General features: G+C 39.9%; 1 protein-coding gene across 9 annotated transcripts in view; it reads left to right on the forward strand.

Moving 5' to 3' along the window:
• The first annotated feature begins 1,107 nt into the window (after window positions 1–1,107).
• UGDH (UDP-glucose 6-dehydrogenase) overlaps window positions 1,108–20,837 on the forward strand; it is a 53,946-nt gene continuing 34,216 nt past the window's right edge. For 4 of the 9 annotated variants that reach the window (XR_009540352.1, XR_009540354.1, XR_009540353.1 and 1 more), the window contains exons 1-2: window positions 10,397–10,565; window positions 19,662–19,763. Coding sequence is in view for 5 of the 9 variants with exons in the window: in XM_060148327.1 (XP_060004310.1) it covers window positions 10,329–10,565; window positions 19,662–19,763 (339 nt within the window). In the remaining 4 variants the exon portion in view is untranslated. Of the gene's footprint in view, window positions 1,129–1,697; window positions 1,953–2,338; window positions 2,509–6,619; window positions 8,250–9,003; window positions 10,566–19,661; window positions 19,764–20,837 lie in introns of those variants that run through there. The other 5 variants (XM_060148329.1, XM_060148331.1, XM_060148330.1 and 2 more) reach the window with 5 other exon arrangements.

Raw genomic sequence — 20,837 nt, forward strand, 5'->3', positions numbered from 1 at the left:
CTGCATATCTTTTCTCAAACAAATTGATCACGTCTGTTCAATAAACATTTCAACAAGTGTTTATTTTTATTGCTTAACTGTTTATGCTTTAAAATGGGTGTTATTCAGGACTAGATTATAGAAACCATTTTAAGCCATCATGCTAAATTGAGATGTCTGTTGATAGGGAGGAGGGAGATGTCTGGAGGTAGGGAAAATGTAGGGATGCACAACAACACGTGTAGTTTTAAGAATAAAGCAACTTTCATATCAAGTAAGACTTATTATTCCCTTAAAAACTCTGCTTAAAAAAAAACTGCTTATTTTTAGAAAATTTAGGAATCAGAAAAAAGTTATTTATAATCCTTGTGATGCCAGAGGTCTGACCTCTTAAATATATGGTCCTACACCCTACACTGCTCATGAGCTAAACTCAGGCTATGTCTTGATAATGAAAGGATTTAAATTGCATTGTTTCTATTCACTTTGAAAAACTGAGCAGAATTAAAGAACATAAGTACCGCATAGCAGACTCAGCATTGTGGAAAAATCTGTGTTGTTTTTAAAGAAATGTATCTGTTATATAGTCACTCATTAATTCAGTGACAAAGAAAGACATGCTTTTATAATACATACAAAAGGCATTACCCTAGACTGAATGCAGCTTTCCCTGACTAATTAGTATGTAAACATCAAACTTTGGAAGTCTGGATGTCATAAAGGGGATTCCTTACAATCCAGTAAGTACAATTTTGTGGTTAAAACATACAGGACGGGGACTTCCCTGGCAGTAAAGTGTTTTAGTAACACTAAGTCATGACTGTGCTTTCTTTCTTTAAATTTGACGTTTAAGATGACCTTGGAGTGGGGAAACAGGAACAGAACTGCTCTCACTAAAAGTGGGAGACTCCATACGTTAATTTCACTTCCTCTTAGGCGGCACTTACATCTTGCATGCTCTCTGCTATACATCATGCACAGACATCTCAGATCCCGAATTTGGCAGGAGTATTTGGAAAATGTGCCTGGAGGGCCGTCCCACTTCTCTACCCAGGGATCAGGACGGGGATCACTAACTGGTCCAGTCATGACGGGACTCAGCATCCTTTTGACGTGAGGCGCCTCCTTCCCAGAAGCGGCGGGTCAGAGGTAATGACTAAACCCTGGGCCGCAGGCTCGGAGGGTGCGGCGGACCCATGAGACCGGAAGGCGTGGGAGTGGAGTAAGCCGCTGTCTGATCCACAGAGTCTAGGGGGCCGAAAGACGAGGCAGGCCCTCTAGGCTGCTGGGGAGACCGGAAAGGGGGCCTGGACCTTCCGGTCCCCCTGGGCCGCAGCCCCAGAGTATGGCTGACCTGGCGCGCACGCGGCACCACCTCAGCGCTGTGAGGCAGGATGGGGACACAGGGAGGAAAGAGGGGGCCAGACGGCAAGAGCGAGCTCTAGACTACCAGGAAACTAGACCCTGACCTAGGCGTAACTGGGAGGCTATCCCTCGGTCCTTGGCCGACCTGCGGCGCAGACAGCTCAGCCCAGCGCCGCTCGCGGAAGGGGCGGGGCCGCTGAGCTGGCCCGAGCGGATTTGCCCAGGCTCGGCCGGGGGGTGGGGTCTGCCCCTCCCAGCGACGACTAGTCACGCCCCCGTATCCACCGCCCCTGGGCCCCGCAGGAAATAGGGGCGGGCCCCGGCCTACAGTGGCGGGAGGGGGAGCAGGGATGCAGCGGAGGGCGAAGTCCGGGAGGGCTTGGCTGCGGGGGAATGAAGCCTCCGCCTTCTCGGGTGGAAACCTTTAAATACAGGCTCGGGCCCGGGACTCGGGGTGCGGCGCTTGGCAGCCCGAGAGGGGTGTGCGGTGAGGGGAGATCAGACGGGGCAGGGCGCGAGTGCTGAAGCTGCGGCTGCGCGGCCCAGAGCGAGGAGCTGTCCGAGCGGTCGGGGTTGGAGCGATTACCGCTCTCTGTGCCTGGAAGTGGGTAAGCGCCTTTCCCGGGCTGGCTCCGCCACCCCGTGGGGATGCTCCCGGGTCCCGGCGGGATGTGGAAGGAGACGGGCGGGGTGTGCGCGCTGCTTTTAGTCGCTCCCTGCGCTCGGTCCCAGGCTCCCAGTGTCACGACCCCTCGTCTCCTCTTTTGGGCTCTGGGCGGGAATAGTCTTTTGGGTCTGCTGCCCTGGAAGAGGGAGAGCTTGGGCTCAAGACTCGCGAGTCTTCCAACCGCTTCTCTTTCTGCTTTTCTCCACTTTCCGACTTAAATGAGATTTCCCTGGCGCCTCTGAAAGCCGAACGTCCACCAAAGGAAGTGGTCCTCTGGTCAGGGACCCCATTTTGGTCTCAGAATCATAGTCTTTTGTTTGTGTTAAGAATCTGCTCACATGGAGGGCTGCTGATTTCCTCACGTCGCTCGTCTCTCTTCTTAAGAAACTAAAGAGAAAACGAACCAGAGAGCCCTTCTGAAGGCGAAATCCTAAGACATTTATTCTGTCGTGACATCTGTATGGACTGTCCTGGAATCCATTGTTGGCCGCCACACTGTATAATGGCTTTATTTCATATTAGGGAAGGCCTTTCTTGGGTGCTTCAGGAGATTGCGTTTGTGTGAGACCTTGAAAAATTATTCCTCTTTATATATAGGAAAATAATTGAGTAAGGTCGAGAATTCTGTTATATAGAAAAGAGGGATTCACTGGTAGGGAACTTTTCAGGGATATACAGAGGAGTAGCTGTTCATTGACTGCCTGCCCTCAAAGACACAGTGAGTCTTTGAGTTTCTTCAAATCCCCTATGAAATGGACAACAGTAGTCTGGTCTGTTTCTTGGGGGATGCGGGGAGCGGGGGGTGGTTCTAGAAATGAAAGAGGTTACTGTCTGCTCTGATATGTGCTTGTTAGTGCCCAGCATCTAGTTTAAGGTAAGGGATAGACAACCCTGATTGAAAGGATCTCATTTCTTCTCCTATTGCTGTACTACTCTTTTCTCCAACATAAAATCTGTAACCAATAAGCATACTCCATCTTCTCTCTTGCTATTTCCACAGCTTTACATGATACCCTTTAGATATGAGGTTAACAGTCTTTCTCACTGATTAAGTATTTTTCCCGGGGCAGGCATCTGTTAGTATTTAATTTTTGGAAATATCTAAGATGATTGTGAAGTTGATGTATCCATCTGTAACGTCCATTGCCTTAGATAACTGGGTATACTGAAGAGGGGTGGAGGTGGGGGGATTATATTCAGTTTAGATTGTAATAGGAGCTTCGCTATTTGTTAGCCGCATCTTTTAGGCTGAAATATTGATCTGAATTTGTAAAATTTTAGATGAAAAGTAGTTTTGGAATGGCCTGGTTTGCTGTGACTTTCCCAAAATACAGAGGTAAAAACTCATTTCAAACTGACTCATTTAGTAAGCAGACATTCTCATTTCCCTGACAGCACAGTAGAGGGTCAGAAGGTAAATAAAAGTAGAAATAGAAAATGGAATCAGAAGATATCTGTGTCAGGCAAAGTATATCACTAACACTGTATCAAGCTCCGTATTAAAGCTTATTGAAGATTTTGTTGAAACTTCCAAGTGGTAATTTATTTGGACTTGCACAAATTGTACATCTAGCTTCTTCAGTAATTTTCCCATTGTCATCTGCGAGCCATACTTCATACTTCATGTGAAAGAGCAACGCAGGGATACCCTAAAACACATGCAGTTCTATAATACAGACCCACCTGCCATCAATAGTTTACCCCAGCTGCCGTCTGAAAGGCAAGCTGAATATGGCGTGGCAACCAAGGTAGATAAGTAGTAGCTCTGAGAAGACATGCTGAAGTTCTACCTAAAGAAGAAAGATTGATAGGATTGTGGACAGTCTGCAAAAATACTCTGATCGAGCATCTGAGATAAAGATATTCAAATACCAGTCTTCATCTCAAAAAGATAGGCCCTTATTGAGTTACTCATTCAATTAATATTTATTGAGAGCCTACTGTTCTAGGTGCTGAGGTGAACAGCAGCAGAGAAGTGTTAGCCTGGGAGTACCTTATAAAACTCTTGAGCCCAAGAGTTCATCATGGGCTCAGCCCATGTTCTGGTTCAACCATGTTCTGGTTGAGACTGAGGGCATAGACTGCCCTTATAACCTCTTGGCTGTGGATTAAGTGGTAACACCACAAGATCCTCTGGTCCAAAAATCCTTTGAGATTTCACTTTTTAGGTATTCCATATATACTGGTTTTGATTAGAGAGGCCACCTATCCAGTAAGGGGTTACTGTTAGTGGTAGTCCAGGTTCATGACAGTTCAGGACTTGATCTTCAGCCTTGCAGATCTGGAAGGTTTTTTTTTTTTTCCTCCCACAAGCCTAAGGGTTAATGAGGCTCTAGGTAACTTATGATGACTAAGCTCATAAGAGACTGATGGATACTCTAGAATGGAAACTTGCTATTACAGTAGGGAAACTTTATTCCAGTGTCTGGAATACTTATGTCTCAAATCCAGGCCATCCCTTTCTAGTATTATGATTCCTGGCAATCTGAACTCATAAGGCATAGTGGAATCAGAACAAAGAATTTGGGGGGAATATGCCATCCAAGCATTGGGAAAGCTTTTTTCTTGCCCCACCTCTCTGAAACCAGAACACTTCTGACTTCCAGATTCTGTGTCACTCTTTAGAAGCGCTGAAATAAACACTGTGTCATTCTTATTCATATTCTTTTTTTTTTAATTAATTAATTTATTTTTGGCTGCGTTGGGTCTTTGTTGCTATGCGTGGGCTTTCTCTAGTTGCGGCGAGCAGGGGCTACTCTTTCATTGCGGTGTGTGGGCTTCTCATTGCGGTGTCGTCTCTTGTTGCAGAGCATGGGCTCTAGGAACGTGGGCTTCAGTAGTTGTGGCACGGGGGCTCAGTAGTTGTGGCTCACGGGCTCTAGAGCGCAGGCTCAGTAGTTGTGGTGCAGGGACTTAGTTGCTCCGTGGCATGTGGGATCTTCCCGGACCAGGGCTCAAACCTGTGTCTCCTGCGTTGGCTGGCGGATGCTTAACCACTGCGCCACCAGGGAAGCCCATCATTCTTATTCTTTTTTTTTTTTTTTTAAAGATTTTTTTCCATCATTCTTATTCTTTTTTTTTTTAACATCTTTATTGGAGTATAATTGCTTTACAATGGTGTGTTAGTTTCTGCTTTATAACAAAGTGAATCAGTTATACATATACATATGTTCCCATATCTCTTCCCTCTTGCGTCTCCCTCCTTCCCACCCCCCCATCCCACCCCTCTAGGTGGTCACAAAGCACCGAGCTGATCTCCCTGTGCTATGTGGCTGCTTCCCACTAGCTATCTATTTTACGTTTGGTAGTGTATATATGTCCATGCCACTCTCTTGCTTTGTCACAGCTTACCCTTCCCCCTCCCCATATCCTCAAGTCCATTCTCTAGTAGGTCTGTGTCTTTATTCCTGTCTTACCCCTAGGTTCTTCATGACATTTTTTTTTCTTAAATTCCATATATATGTGTTAGCATATGGTATTTGTCTTTCTCTTTCTGACTTACTTCACTCTGTATGACAGACTCTAGGTCCATCCACCTCATTACAAATAGCTCAATTTCTTTTCTTTTTTTTTTTTTAACATCTTTATTGAGGTATAATTGCTTTACAATGGTGTGTTAGTTTCTGCTTTATAACAAAGTGAATCAGTCATACATAAACATATGTTCCCATATGTCTTCCCTCTTGCGTCTTCCTCCCTCCCACCCTCCCTATCCCACCCCTCCAGGCTGTCACATAGCACCGAGCCAATATCCCTGTGCCATGCGGCTGCTTCCCACTAGCTATCTACCTTACTACGTTTGTTAGTGTGTATATGCCCATGACTCTCTCTCGCCCTGTCACAGCTCACCCTTCCCCCTCCCCATAACCTCAAGTCCGTTCTCTAGGAGGTCTGCGTCTTTATTCCTGCTTTACCCCTAGGTTCTTCATGACATTTTTTTTCTTAAATTCCATATATATGTGTTAGCATACGGTATTTGTCTTTTTCTTTCTGACTTACTTCACTCTGTATGACAGACTCTAGGTCTATCCACCTCATTACAAATAGCTCAATTTCGTTTCTTTTTATGGCTGAGTAATATTCCATTGTATATATGTGCCACATCTTCTTTATCCATTCATCCGATGATGGACACTTAGGTTGTTTCCATCTCTGGGCTCTTGTAAATAGAGCTGCAATGAATATTTTGGTACATGACTCTTTTTGAATTATGGTTTTCTCAGGGTATATGCCCAGTAGTGGGATTGCTGGGTCATATGGTAGTTCTATTTGTAGTTTTTTAAGGAACCTCCATACTGTTCTCCATAGTGGCTGTACCAATTCACATTCACACCAGCAGCGCAAGAGTGTTCCCTTTTCTCCACACCCTCTCAGCATTTATTGTTTCTAGATTTTTTGATGATGGCCATTCTGACTGGTGTGAGATGATATCTCATTGTAGTTTTGATTTGCATTTCTCTAATGATTAAAGATGTTGAACATTCTTTCATGTGTTTGTTGGCAGTCTGTATATCTTCTTTGGAGAAATGTCTATTTAGGTCTTCTGCCCATTTTTGGTTTGGGTTGTTTGTTTTTTTGTTATTGAGCTGCATGAGCTGCTTATAAATTTTGAAGATTAATCCTTTGTCAGTTGCTTCATTTACAAATGTTTTCTCCCATTCTGAGGGTTGTCTTTTGGTCTTGTTTATGGTTTCCTTTGCTGTGCAAAAGCTTTGCAGTTTCATTAGGTCCCATTTGTTTATTTTTGTTTTTATTTCCATTTCTCTAGGAGGTGGGTCAAAAAGGATCTTGCTGTGATTTATGTCATAGAGTGTTCTGCCTATGTTTTCCTCTAAGAGTCATCATTTTTATTCTTAATGCCCCTTTTCCAGGCTCCAAGCTGATCATTCCCTTTGCCCCCTCCCCCTTTTTTTTCTTCAGTGGAGTTTATTAGATTTTAGCTAATATATTAATGACTTGATTGTTATGGTTACTTTCAGCTGTGTTACCTTAAGTTATTAAATTATAGCCTCATGGATTTTTATGGTCATGCTTTCCTGAAAGGGGCATTCAAGACTCACTTCCAATTCATTCCCACCCTGAGACAGTTTTTACCTCTCACTACTTCTTAACACCCACGTTTTTGTGCAACTAGGCAGATCTCACTTCTTTGGACTTATTTCTTCCTTTTTTTTTTAAATTAATTTATTTTATTTTTGGCTGTGTTGGGTCTTCGTTGCTCTATGTGGGCTTTTCTCTAGTTGCGGCGAGCGGGGGCTACTCTTTGTTGTGATGTGCAGGCTTCACTAGTTGCGGCGTGTGGGCTCAGTAGTTGTGGCCCACGGGCTCTAGAGTGCAGGCTCAGTAGTTGTGGCGCACAGGCTTAGTTGCTCTGTGGCATGTGGGATCTTTCCGGACCAGGGCTTGAACCCGTGTCCCCTGCATTGGCAGGCGGATTCTTAACCACTGTACCACCAGGGAAGCCCTGGACTCATTTCTGTATATAAGTCCTTATTTATTTCCTTCCTGTCATCTGGAATGCCCTCCCCACTTATCTTTCCTTTTAAATCCTACTCATTCTTTAGGTCAAGCTTAGATTTTACATTTACCTTGATATAGATACTTTCTTATTTTGATTTTTCCCCCCTCTGGACTTTAATCCTCACTTTGTCATTTAATTGATTATACTGCCTTGTGTAATTTAACCATGTTACCTGGCTGCAACTAACTCCATTTTATCTTTTAAGTCAGTTTAAAAGTCACCTTCACAGAGAGTCCTTCTTTACCCTCACTAAAATAGTCCTTTCCCCATATACAGTCTTTCTCTTTTAGCTACATGTTTATTTCCTTTATGTGGAATTTACCACAACTGCCATTATTTTGTTTGTGTGCTTTCCTACTAGAATATAACTATGTAAAGGTAGGAGCTGTATCTGTCATGCTCACTATTGTATCTATAGTACATAGAACAATAGTGGCTGTTACATAGTGGTAGTGGTAGTCTTTAATAAATATTTTTCAGTTGAATTATTTGCTGAATAAATTGTTAAGTACTTGAGTGTCAGGACCCATATTATTCTATGGCGAAATTCTCTGCTGTGCCCACACAGTAAATCCTTAAATTGGGAATATTAATTTTTCATGAATGAGAAGAAGGGAATAAGCCTGAAGTTGAAGTAATTTTTCTGAAACCAGATGCCAAGACTTTTCTGCTGTAGAGGTGGGGACGGCAGCAGTGAATGCTGGAGACAGATCTTTGGTAAGCCTGCTCCAGGCCAGCTGTCCCTCCCACAGGTGGGAGCTTTTCAGAACATCCGGCTCAGTCTTAGCCACTTAGCAATCCCAGTGCAGTCTATCTCCCCATGCATTCTCCTCACGTATAGGGCACTTGAGGCCTGGAGAGTGTGAAGGGCAGAACTGAAAAGCAGAAGAAGGGTGAAGAAAGATATATGGTTGCTAAACGTAAATTTTTCTAGGCTCAGTGTTTTTGCTAAGGTGAATCTTGGAATACTGATAAAGAGGTTGCTTGTAGAAGCAAAGTAGAGGGCAGCAAAGTAGATGTGGATGGAGTAGGTGTGTGGCTTCTGAGTGTTTACCTTGTTATAGAGATTTAATGAATTTTTTTTTTCTTTTTTTTTTTGGCTGCATGGCCTGGCTTGTGGGATCTTAGTTCCTTGACCAGGTATCGAACCTGGGCCCATGGCAGTGAAAGCGCCAAGTCTTAACCACTGGACCGCCAGGGAATTCCCCAGATTTAATGTTTGAATCATATGAATTATTACCTATTCAAAATAAAAATACATTTAAAATATTTATTTGTATGTATATTGTTAAGAATATTTCTTTCTTTTGGGGAATCATTAGATTCCAAATTCTGTTCATATTTACTGGTTTACTAAAATTCCGTTTCTTTTAGGTTATTAAAAAGTCATTAGAGGGGGGCTTCCCTGGTGGCGCAGTGGTTGAGAGTCCTCCTGCCGATGCAGGGGACGCGGGTTCGTGCCCCACCCCGGGAAGATCCCACATGCCGCGGAGCGGCTGGGCCCGTGAGCCATGGCCGCTGAGCCTGCGCGTCCGGAGCCTGTGCTCCGCAACGGGAGAGGCCACGACAGTGAGAGTCCTGCGTACCGCAGGGAATTCCCTGGTGATCTAGTGATTAAGACTCCGCTATTCCACTGCCGGTGGGGTGGGGTGGGGTGGGGAGGAGGGGCTGGTTTTCGACTCCTGATCTCGATCCCTGGTCGTGGACCTAGGATCCCACAAGACATGCGGCCAAAAAAAAAAGTCATTAGAGATCAGACTCTATGAGTTGATATCTGCTAATCATAACTACTAAAGATCAATTTATAAGCCAGATTACTTGCTTATTAACACAGACCAGGATACTTGTTTGGGTTGTCAGCTCATTCTCTTCCAGTTGGGAACTCTTACCCAGAGAACCAACCAAGATTAGAGCGTTGTTTGATTAATACAGATTCAGACCAAAGGGAATTGGATCATCTTAATTATGTGCTTTGTGTATCTTTTTTCATAATAGGGATATACTTGCCAGGCATTGTAATTAGATCAGCCTTCCAGAGTACCTTCTCTGATCCATGCAGGAATATACTAACAAATGCTTAAACTCTCTAGGACGAAAATTCTAAGAATCTTATCAGTTTGACCGTTCTCGTTCTCATTACTGAATAAACTGAAATTCTTACATATAACTCAGTCCCTTGTCATTTTGATTCGAGTGAATCAATTCACTGGTTTTTGAAAAACCCATCAAAATCTGTGTAACAGCTTTGCTAACTACAGAAATCACTTTCTTTTAACCATCTCCTGGTTTCTGATTAAAGTTGAAGTAGAGTTTAAGATCATCGTCCAGTACCTAAAAATGAATTGCTGAAACCAAATTGTGCAGGGAACATAATCTCAGAGACAAATTCTGGACTTAGGAGCTAATCTTAATATCTGTCATTTTAGTCTAAACCTGTTGTAAAGCTGACCTTTGTACACCAGCATTTAGTTAAGCAAGAATTGCACTGGTGTGTTCACCCTTGAATTTTCCCTCAGCAATCAAAGTTACCCTAGAGTGTTAGAAGATTAAGTAAGGTTTTATTTTGCTTCTTGACTTTCTATATTAGTTCATTATAATCTTTGTGACACTTCTTTAGTAATATCAGTTACTATAATTTTTTCCATATTTCATGCTGGTACAGCTGAGAACAGGCTAGGTCATCCAATTGGAACATTATTTTTTTTATTATCATTGTCTTCATAATTCTTAATGAGTGTGAATGTAGGAAATCTTTCCAGTATCTGTCACCTTGACAGTTTTTATAAAGGGTGATGAATGTACAGTGTGATTTCTTTAAATTTTCTGTTCTCAATAGTTGGACGGTCTTACTGTTTCCCTTCTAGTACAATCATGTTTGAAATTAAGAAGATCTGCTGCATCGGTGCAGGCTATGTTGGAGGACCCACATGTAGTGTCATTGCTCATATGTGCCCTGAAATCAGGGTAACAGTTGTTGATGTCAATGAATCAAGAATCAATGCATGGAACTCTCCTACACTTCCTATTTATGAGGTAAACCATATTAAACAATGCTTTGTTCTTATGCTCTTTGTTTTCTTACTCTTTTTGCTAAGTAATTTACTCTTAATATAAAATTCTATGACTTCAACTGATAAGAAATTAAATGAAAAAACATAAATACACAATGTTATGGACATTACAATTATAATTATGTCAAATATGCCCAGAGAAAATGCCTAGAAAAAAGTATATTGAATATTAATAATGGTTATATTAGTGAAGTGAGATTATGGGTAATTTTCTTATCTTCTCTATTTTCTAATTTTGTTTGTTAGTATGGTTACCATATGGTAATAGTACAATTAAAAAGTGACATCTGGGGCTTCCCTGGTGGTGCAGTGGTCGAGAGTCCGCCTGCCGATGCAGGGGACACGGGTTTGTGCCCCGGTCCGGGAAGATCCCACGTGCCGCAGAGCAGCCGGTCCCGTGAGCCATGGACGCTAAGCCTGCACGTCTGGAGCCTGTGCTCCGCAATGGAGAGGCCACAGCAGTGAAAGGCCCGCGTACCGCAAAAAAAAAAAAAAAAAAAAAAGTGACATCTGTAAAAATTAAAAAACTGTGGATGTTTATAATATTAATTCATGTAAGTATTATATTTTTGGGTGATTGTATTTATATCAGGTAAACCTTGGGTGAATAAATGGTGTCTTTCATATTCAGTGTTTAGTATCACAAATTTGTTTAAATTGGAATTTCAAAATTTCTGTGAATTTAGAGAACTCATAGTTAGGAAAATAGGCCTCTATTTTATTAAGCAGGGTTCCATTTTTAAAAATTTTCACTGTAAAATGAGTTCATGATATTATGCTTTTGACATACAGAGAAGCACTTGAAAATTTGAGGGTAACATTTTCTCTCTAACATTAATATATTCTTTTCTCTTTTTTTCTGAAAAGTTTTATTATTTATAAGACTCTTATCAACCGTAGTCTTTAAGTGATCTTTAGAAGGGGAAGTCTCTGTAAGATAAATCTGCCTGCTATTTATAGGCCTATGAATAGAAATGCATGAAAAAGTACCCATAGATTAGTAGCCAGTTATCACAGATTTACCAATATCTGAATCAGACTTAGGATTAAAAAGAGAAAAAACCCTCTGTGTGTGTGGTAGCTTCTGTTTATGCTTTACCCTTTCTTCCTCTACCAGATTAACTTCCCATAATAGTTATTTAAATACCTCAGTGTTATAGCATTTCTTTTCCTGTTATATAAACATAACATTACTACTATATTAGGTCTTGGGGAATTTTTAAAAACATTTTAAAAAACATTTTGGAAAGATAACTTGATTAAGAGTTTTATAATTCTGATATCCATAAAAGGGCTGCAAGTCATCTGAAACCTTGTGAGCCATATTTATATCCAGTCATTCAGTAATTAATTATGTCAGCAGTATACTCTGCTTTTCAAACACAAAATGTACCAGAATGGCTAAAATTATCACTACTGCTAATACCAAGTGCTGACAAGGATTTAGGGCAACGGGAATTTTATACACTGCTGGTCAGAGCGTAAATTGGTATAGCCGTTTTGCAAAACTGCAGCAGTATTTACTAAAGCTGAAAATATGCATATCTGACCCAGAAATTCCACCTGTAGGTGTATATCCAACAGAAAGGCATACATTTATGCACCAAAAGACAGGTATTAACAGTGCAATTCATAATGACCCCAGATGGGAAACAACCTAGATGTTAATTAGCAATAGAATGGATACATAAATTGTAGTATAATCCTGCAGTAAAATACTATACTGTATTTAAAATCCATGGAACTACTTCTGCATGCAAGCATATGTTTAAATTCTCACAAAAGTAATGTGTTGTCAGACACAAAGTAGTCCATGCTACATAATCCCATTTGTATAAAGTTCAAATACAGGCAAACTAATTTCTGGTGATAGTATTCATCATGATGGTAGTTTGAGGGGTTGTAGAGACTAGGAGAGGGCATACTGCAGGCTCTGATTTACTGTTTTAAGGTTTTTGGGGGTTTTTTTGGCCATGCTGTGCAGCTTGTGTGATCTCAGTTCCCCAGCCAGGGATTGAATCTAGGCCTTGGCAGTGAAAACCCAGAATTTTAACCACTAGCCAGCAGGGAACTCCCTGTTAATGTTCTTTTAATTCTTGTATGGATAATGGTTACACAAGTGTGTTCACGTGTGAAAATTGAGCTATACACTTTTCTATACTAAAATATATGCACTTTTCTATATTTTTGTTTTACTTCAATAAAAATTTTACATAAAAACCAAATAAAAAGGTTATCGTGAGCTAGAAAAAAAGTATAAACTATAATATATTGGATTTAGACGTTTTTCTTGGAGAAAACAAAAAAAGTAGTTGGCCAGGCACATTCCCTGGCCAGATTCTTATTATTAGTACTATTTCTATTATTTGAAATCTGAAACTCTTTTTCCTAAGACTTCAGTGCTTTAAATTAAAAATAGTGTGTTTGGACTTCCCTGGTGGCACAGCGGTTAAGGATCTGCCTGCCACTGCAGGGGACATGGGTTCGAGTTCTGATCTGGGAAGATCCCACATGCTGCAGAGCAACGAAGCCCGTGCGCCACACTACTGAGCCTGCGCTCTAGAGCCTGCGAGCCACAACTACTGAAGCCCTAATGCCACAACTACTGAGCCCATGTGCCACAACTACTGAAGCCCATGAGCCTAGAGCCCATGCTCCGCAACAAGAGAAGCCACCACAATAAGAAGCCTGCGCACTGCAGCAAAGAGTAGCCCCCGCTCAAGGCAATTAGAGAAAGCCTGCACGCAGCAACAAAGACCCAATGTAGCCATAAATAAATAAATAAATGGGAAAAAAATAAAAATAGTGTGTTCTACAGATATAGAAAACAAACCTGTGGCTACTAAAGGGGAGAGGGGAGGGAGGAGGGACAAATTAGGGGTAAGGGGTTAACAGGTACAAACTACTGTATATAAAATAGATAAGCAACAAGGATATACTGTATAGTACAGGGAATTTTACCCATCATCTTGTAATAACCTATAATGGAGTACAGTCTGCAAAAATACTGAGTCACTATGCTATAGACCTGAAACTAACACAATGTTGTAAATCAACTATACTTCAATAAAAATAAATAAAAACCAAAAAACCCCAAATAAAAACAACAGTAAGCCACAAAAGAAGTGAGATGATCTGAATTTGCCATGTTATACTCTTGTTACTTTTTAATTTTTTTTATATTTTTGCGGTACGCGGGCCTCTCACTGTTGTGGCCTCTCCCGTTGTGGAGCACAGGCTCCAGACGCGCAGGCTCAGCGGCCATGGCTCACGGGCCCAGCCGCTCCACAGCATATGGGATCTTCCCGGACCGGGGCACGAACCTGCGTCCCCTGCATCGGCAGGCAGACTCTCAACCACTGCGCCACCAGGGAAGCCCTCTTGTTACTTTTTTAAAAATTAAAAGTTAAATTCCTCCAAAAAAGAAAATAGTGTGTTCTACATTGATATTGAATCCAGTTGGGATATATAGTTATATTAAAAGAACTAAGATCTAAGATGATTTTTTTCCACATCTTACTTGTTTTTCTCAATAACCTAGCTTTTATAAACAAAGAAACAAAAGTATTTCTTGTTGTTTCACAGTTTTATTTCATGAATAAATTTTTTCTTCTTTAAATCTCTTTAAATAGAATATAAAAGATTTCAAAGTCTAGCTAGCACTGTGCTCATTAGAGGCAACTTCTGAGTTCTCAGAACTCTAATGTCCCGTAATTGTATTGGCTTTATTTAATGATTGTAATTATTTGGTCTTTAAAGTCTTATTTTTATCTCATTTTTAATCTGTCTACTCCACAAAATTAGATGATGACAACGGAAGCAGCTATTTTAGTTCTGCACTATTTAGTTGTAGCCTGCAAAGGAAATGGAATCTTTAAAAAAAAAACAACCCAGCTCACTTTGGAGGTTAAAAATATGGCACTGCTACTTCAAAATTCTAGAAGGAATCTTTTTAACAAGTAGAATGATTTTCCTCTTAGCAAATGACTTTAGGCTTATAATTTTCATGTGTCTTTCTTACACATCAGTTGTTAAAAGACATCTGCTTAAGAAATTTATAAATCTGAAGAAAATAAATGATTTCTGTAGCGTGTATTTAAAAAGACAAAACAAAACAAAACTGTGTGTCCCAATTATCCATTTTCAAAGATACGTTAGGCCTTTGTTCCATTTTTTGTTTATTTTATGTTGTAAAACTAACTATTCCTGCACATTTCCTTGGCCATATAGGAGATGTAAAATGTTATGTGAAATGTCAAACAGGAAGAACTATAAAAGAAGAAAAACAAAGGGCAGGTTTAACCAGAATTCATGCTGCTTTCTGAATTCCTTTATTGAGTAGCTTATAGATATTGTTACTACTTGTGATTTTATACTGATCTACCTTGGACAAGGCAAAGAAATATTTTTATTTCCAGAGAAACCTTAGATACCTTTGCAGTCAGCCGCCTCCTTAAATTTGTATTCTATTATGCATTAAAAAACACACAAACAAGGGACTTCCCTGGTGGCGCAGTGGTTAAGAATCCGCCTGCCAATGCAGGGACACAGGTTCGAGCCCTGGTCCGGGAAGATCCCACATGCTGGGGAGCAACTAAGCCCATGCACCACAACTGCTGAGCCGGTGGAGCCTGTGAGCCACAACCACTGAAGGCCGCGTGCCACAACTACTAAAGCCCGTGCACCTAGAGCCCATGCTCCACAACAGGAGAAGCCACTGCAGTGAGAAGCCCGTGCACCACAACAAAGAGTAGCCCCTGCTCTCTGTAACTAGAGAAAGCCAGCAAGCAGCAATGAAGATCCAATGCAGCCAAATAAATACATACATACATACATAAAATTTAAAAAAAATACACAACCAAGCAGATATTTGTTTTCAATGATATTATAAAAATCTATGGCATTGATTTTTCATTGTAAATACCAATTTTTCATATCAGAGAGTCTCTTTTGGTGACTAATGTTTAACTCCTGGTTACTGATAAAGAAAAGATAACTAATATGTAATCATAATATTTAATGAACTTTTTAGTACACACCCTCCTTGATAGTTGTTCCACCCTCACTCCATTCAGTCCGAAACTCACTAGACTAATTGGAGAAATTTTTTTTTTGGCCTTACCCCGTGGCTTCTGGTATATGACCAAGGAATTCCCAAGATAAATATTTAGAAGGAAAGATGATCAGACTTGATTGTTGATTCAAGAAGGATGAAGTAGAGGAAGGAATCTAAAATGATATTCAAGAATTCAGGGCTGGGGAATTCCCTGGCAGTCCAGTGGTTAGGACTTAGCACCTTCACTGCCATGGCCTGGGTTCAGACCCTGGTCAGGGAACTAAGATCCCACAAGCCGTGCAGCATGGCCAAAAAAAAAGAAATTCAGGGCTGAAGACGTAAACTTAAGATTATTCAGGAAGTTAAAAAAATAAATTATGCAGGCAGTAGTTAAAATCAGAGTAGTTGAGCTCTCCCAAGAAGAGCCTGTAGAGAGAACAGAGCGTGGGGTCAAAATGCTAATGTTTGATGAGGGGTGGAGGAAGAAATGCCTTAGAGAAGCACTGAAGAGTAGTTCAGAGAAGGTGAACCAAAAACCAGAAGAGTTTTAGTAGTGCAAGCTCCATAAAGATGTATATGTTTTGATTATGAGTGATGAACACAGTGACCAGTACTTAGTAAGTGCTCAACAAATATCAGTAGTTGCTGAATGAATGAGTAAGCTGTCAATTCTGCCAAACACAGGAGAAATAAGAACAGAGACATACTCATGAAATTCGGTATTATGGGGGCCATTGTAACTTTTACAAGAACAATTACAAAAGGTAGGAGATTGAAGTGAAAGAGTGTAGAAAATGAGTAAGACTCTTCTTTTAAAAGGTTTAATTAGCAGGAAATAAAGGGGGTGGTCACCGGAGAGGGACACAGGGTAAAAGCAGTGATTTTTTTTAAATTTATTTTTGGTTGCGTTGGGTCTTCGTTGCGGTGCGCCGGCTTCTCATTGTGGTGGCTTCTCTTGTTGTGGAGCACAGGCTCTAGGCGCACAGGCTCAGTAGTTGTGGCTTGTGGCTCTAGAGCGCAGGCTCAGTAGTTGTGGCACATGGGCATAGTTGCTCCATGGCATGTGGGATCTTCCCAGACCAGGGCTCAAACCCGTGTCCCCTGCATTGGGAGGCGGATTCTTAACCACTGTGCCACCAGAGAAGTGCAAAAGCAGTGATTTTTAAACATATTTTTTCCTATGGTTGATAAAGAATCAAGCATGTTAATAAACTAAGGTAGACAAATCACATAGAGAAGGAAAGGTCAAAAGTATAAGAAGAAGGGGGCTAATTGATGGAATAAAGTCTAGAAGAATAGCAAAGATGATGGGATCAAAAACACAAGAAGAGGAATTGGCCTTGAAAGCCTTTTTCTCAGACTGGAGGGAAGTAAACAAGGGTGGATGAAGATACTGTTTTGTTGGTGGGAACAGGAAATAAAAGTGACTGAAATGTTGGTCATCTCAATTGAAAGTGGGATGCCAGCTACTCTGAAGAAGATGTAGTGGAGGTTGGAGCAGTAATCTCAGAATGAGAGGACAAGTAAAAAGGTTACCAGGCTACATTGAAAAAACCCAGCTAAATGTACTTAGGGTCCATGAATTTATGTGTTCATTGTGGTTCTTTCTAGTCTTATACACTTATATTTTATGGGTCAAAACTATGTTAATAAAAATGTAGTCATTTTTACCACCTGAGAAGTAAATAGTAATGACTATCAGATGAAATATGGTAATAAGATATTCAAGGTTTTACTCAGGGAACAGCATAATAGAAACTCTTAATATTTAACAATGAAGGGAATTCCCTGGTGGTCCACTGGTTAGGACTCCACACTTTCACTGCCAAGGGCACGGGTTCAATCCCTGGTTGGGGAACTAAGGTCCCACAATCTGCACAGTGTGGCCAAAAATACCCAAACAAACAAAAAAACCAATGGAAACATTCTGTTTTGTGTTGCCATATTTATTGAATAGTCATTGCTTTTTTGTTAACTTTGTTCATTAAAAAAACAATGTAAAAACTACTTCTAAAAAGCCAAAATGGATAATTTGCTTTGCTTTTTCTGAGTAAAATGAAAGCTAATTTTATCCTTTGAAAGGATTTTTCCTCCATAAAAAGTGCCATATAAATTCTAAATACTAGTTATGAAAATTACGTAATGAATCTAATAAGAGGTAGAACCTATATTATCAACTGCTTCTGCATCCAGTTTGGATATCTACAAATATCCCATTGATTTTAACGGAATAATGTAGTTGTTCATTTTGAGGTCTTATTAAGACTTAGTATAAATTCTGCGTTGCTCTGATTTTAGGTTACTTTAATTTAAATGTTAGGAGATTATATAGGATTGAATTAAATCTTCTCTGTAAAATTCCAACTCTATAACGTTTTACTCTTATTTTCTAGAACCTAGTCAAAATAACTAAGGAACCAGTTGCCATAATTAGTGACACTATATTCATGGTGCAGTGGTTCATATATTTTGCTGGTTCTGTTATACATTTTAGCCAAACTAATAGAAATTTTGAATTTTCATTTTACACTTTCTCTGATTGCTTATGTTAAAAGTCCACAGAACCATGAAGAAAAGTGAATTACCTCTGGATATAATTCTAGACCTATGCCCCTGAATTGACTTTTTACTTTGCTATATAGTTTTCTATACATCCATAATATTTTGGATATTATTTGAACCTTCTCTCCCAGGAGAGAAGAAGGTCTGTTTTGCTTTGGTTTTTAAGAATTTTTAAACATGTCCTTCCCCTCCATGGTTTATTTGAATCAGAATCCAAGTAAGAGCCATATATTGCAATAGATTTGTATCACTTAAGTGTCTTTTAAGATCACTATATACATATATATAATATATATATATTATATATAAAAATATATAATATATATATAATATATATATTATATATATATTTTTTTTTGCCTCACTGCACAACATGTGGGATCTTAGTTCCCTTACCAGGGATCAAACCTGTGCCCCCTGCAGTGGAAGCACAGAGTCCTAACCGCTGGACCTCCAGGAAATTCCCTAAGACCACAATTTTTTTTTTTAATTTATTTATTTGGTCGTGTCGGGTCTTAGTTGCAGCACGTGGGCTCCATAGTTGTGGCTCCAGGGCTCCTTAGTTGTGTCTCACTGGCGCCTTAGTTGCAGCATGCAAACTTTTAGTTGCGGCATGCATGTGGGATCTAGTTCCCTGACCAGGGATTGAACCCAAGCCCCCCGCATTGAGAGCGTGGAGTCTTATCCACTGTGCCACCAGGGAAGTCCCAAGACCACAGTATTTTAATCTCTCTTTGTTTTTCTCTTCAGTTTGTTTATTGAAGAAACCAGGTTGTTTATCCTATAGATAAACAGATTTTGCTGATTGGACTGGTCTGATCAGATTTAGACCTGATTTTTTTTGGGGGTGGAGGCAAGAATACTTGTTAGGTGGTGGTGTACAGCTCAAAATTCTTAATTATATCTCCTGTTAAATTGTATGGGAAAAGTAACAAATTTTTTAATAGAAGTGTTTCTTATAATGGGACTTAGAAAAAATATATATTTATGTGTAAAGACTGTTTCACAACCACTCTGAATGGCCTGTATTCTATGGCCTGAATTCTTGGGAGTAAAAACCTGTATTCTAGTGACAATGCAAAATCAAATGTTTGCTTGAAACCAGAAAGACTTTTGACTTTTCTGATGATTGTGTTGATACTTGGAGTTAATTGTTAACTCTTATGAAGAAGTCCAGAACATGGTAAAGAATGACATGCATTAAATTAATCTGCTGCTTTAATTGTGGCAAGTTCAGGTTTGCTTTATTTGTTACATAATGTACACCTGATGGCCTTCGGTACCAGTATAATCTTTGATTTTTCTACAGAGGTGTTATTTGAGAGCAAATCTAGACCTTTAAATTACACATGACCTTCCCCTTAATGAATGTAAGTCATATGGGTTATCTCATATGACTGGTAAAATGTATGTACAACTTCTTTTCTTTTTTCTTTTTAGCCAGGACTAAAAGAAGTGGTAGAATCCTGTCGAGGAAAAAATCTATTTTTTTCTACCAATATTGATGATGCCATTAAAGAAGCTGATCTTGTATTTATTTCTGTAAGTATTTTCCTTTGCTGTGTGAGTTTTTATGTATTCTTATCTATATAGAAGTTTCATTGTATTTTAATAGTAAAGCCATTGGTATTAAGCCACAGCATTACTTAGTATAGAGTTGTCCAATTGAATTTTGATTATCACTAACTTTATCCAACACTTCACCAAACTCTATAATCATCTGATCATTTCAGATCATTGAACAAATAAGTTCAGAGAAAGTTTCTAATATGAGATCTAGAATTAGGAAGTGCTGGTAACATGTGAGCATGTGTGAGCACATATGGTGACAGTATATGTATTTCATCATTTCTTGTTTCCACTGCGTGGTGGAAGTGAGATAAAAAGAATCAGGTAAAGTTTGCTGCAAACTTACAGGCATCTCCTATTTAGATGAGTTTATGTTCCAAAAGTCATTTTAAATTAATTATTTAGAACTTGGCATATGTTTGTTAGGTTATTAGGCTAGTCCACAGACACCTTCAGCTCATAATAGGGCTTAACTGTTTTACCTTTGTAATGAAACAAGTAGAATGAATGCTTGGGAATACCCTCTGATAATTCAATATTTGAACCAAGGTAACTTTTTTCTTGCTGTCCTGGTAACCATCTACTCAAATATTCTGTGTGTGATGGTATAGTTATCACCAATTGGTGGCTGAGCTAAGGTGTATATGACTCAAGACCTGTACAGCCTTAAGGAATAAAGGGAAAGCCAGTGGTATGAGCTTTGACTGGGTTCCATGAGATAAACACCATGGGGTCCATAGAGCAGAGATGATGTTGAATTGATTGTGTGTTGAGACCAAAGCAGTACTGTGAAGAAATAGGAACTCCAGAAGAAAGTAGTAATGAAACCCTTGGTAAAACTGTGTTACGAATTCAGTCTCTCTTTTTAAAAATTACTTCAGAGAAAATTGGTGCCACTTCTATGACTCATCTACCCAATCATCTACTTAAGCTTGCAGGAGGTTAGGGTAGAGGCATAGAAAAGGAGAAATTATTTTGGAATAGCTAGATGCTTGGAGAAAATCAAGAAGTTACCTTAATCCAACATTTGGATAACCATAGCCTGGA

Source organism: Lagenorhynchus albirostris, chromosome 4 (assembly GCF_949774975.1).
Source record: "Lagenorhynchus albirostris chromosome 4, mLagAlb1.1, whole genome shotgun sequence".
NCBI lineage: Eukaryota > Metazoa > Chordata > Mammalia > Artiodactyla > Delphinidae > Lagenorhynchus > Lagenorhynchus albirostris.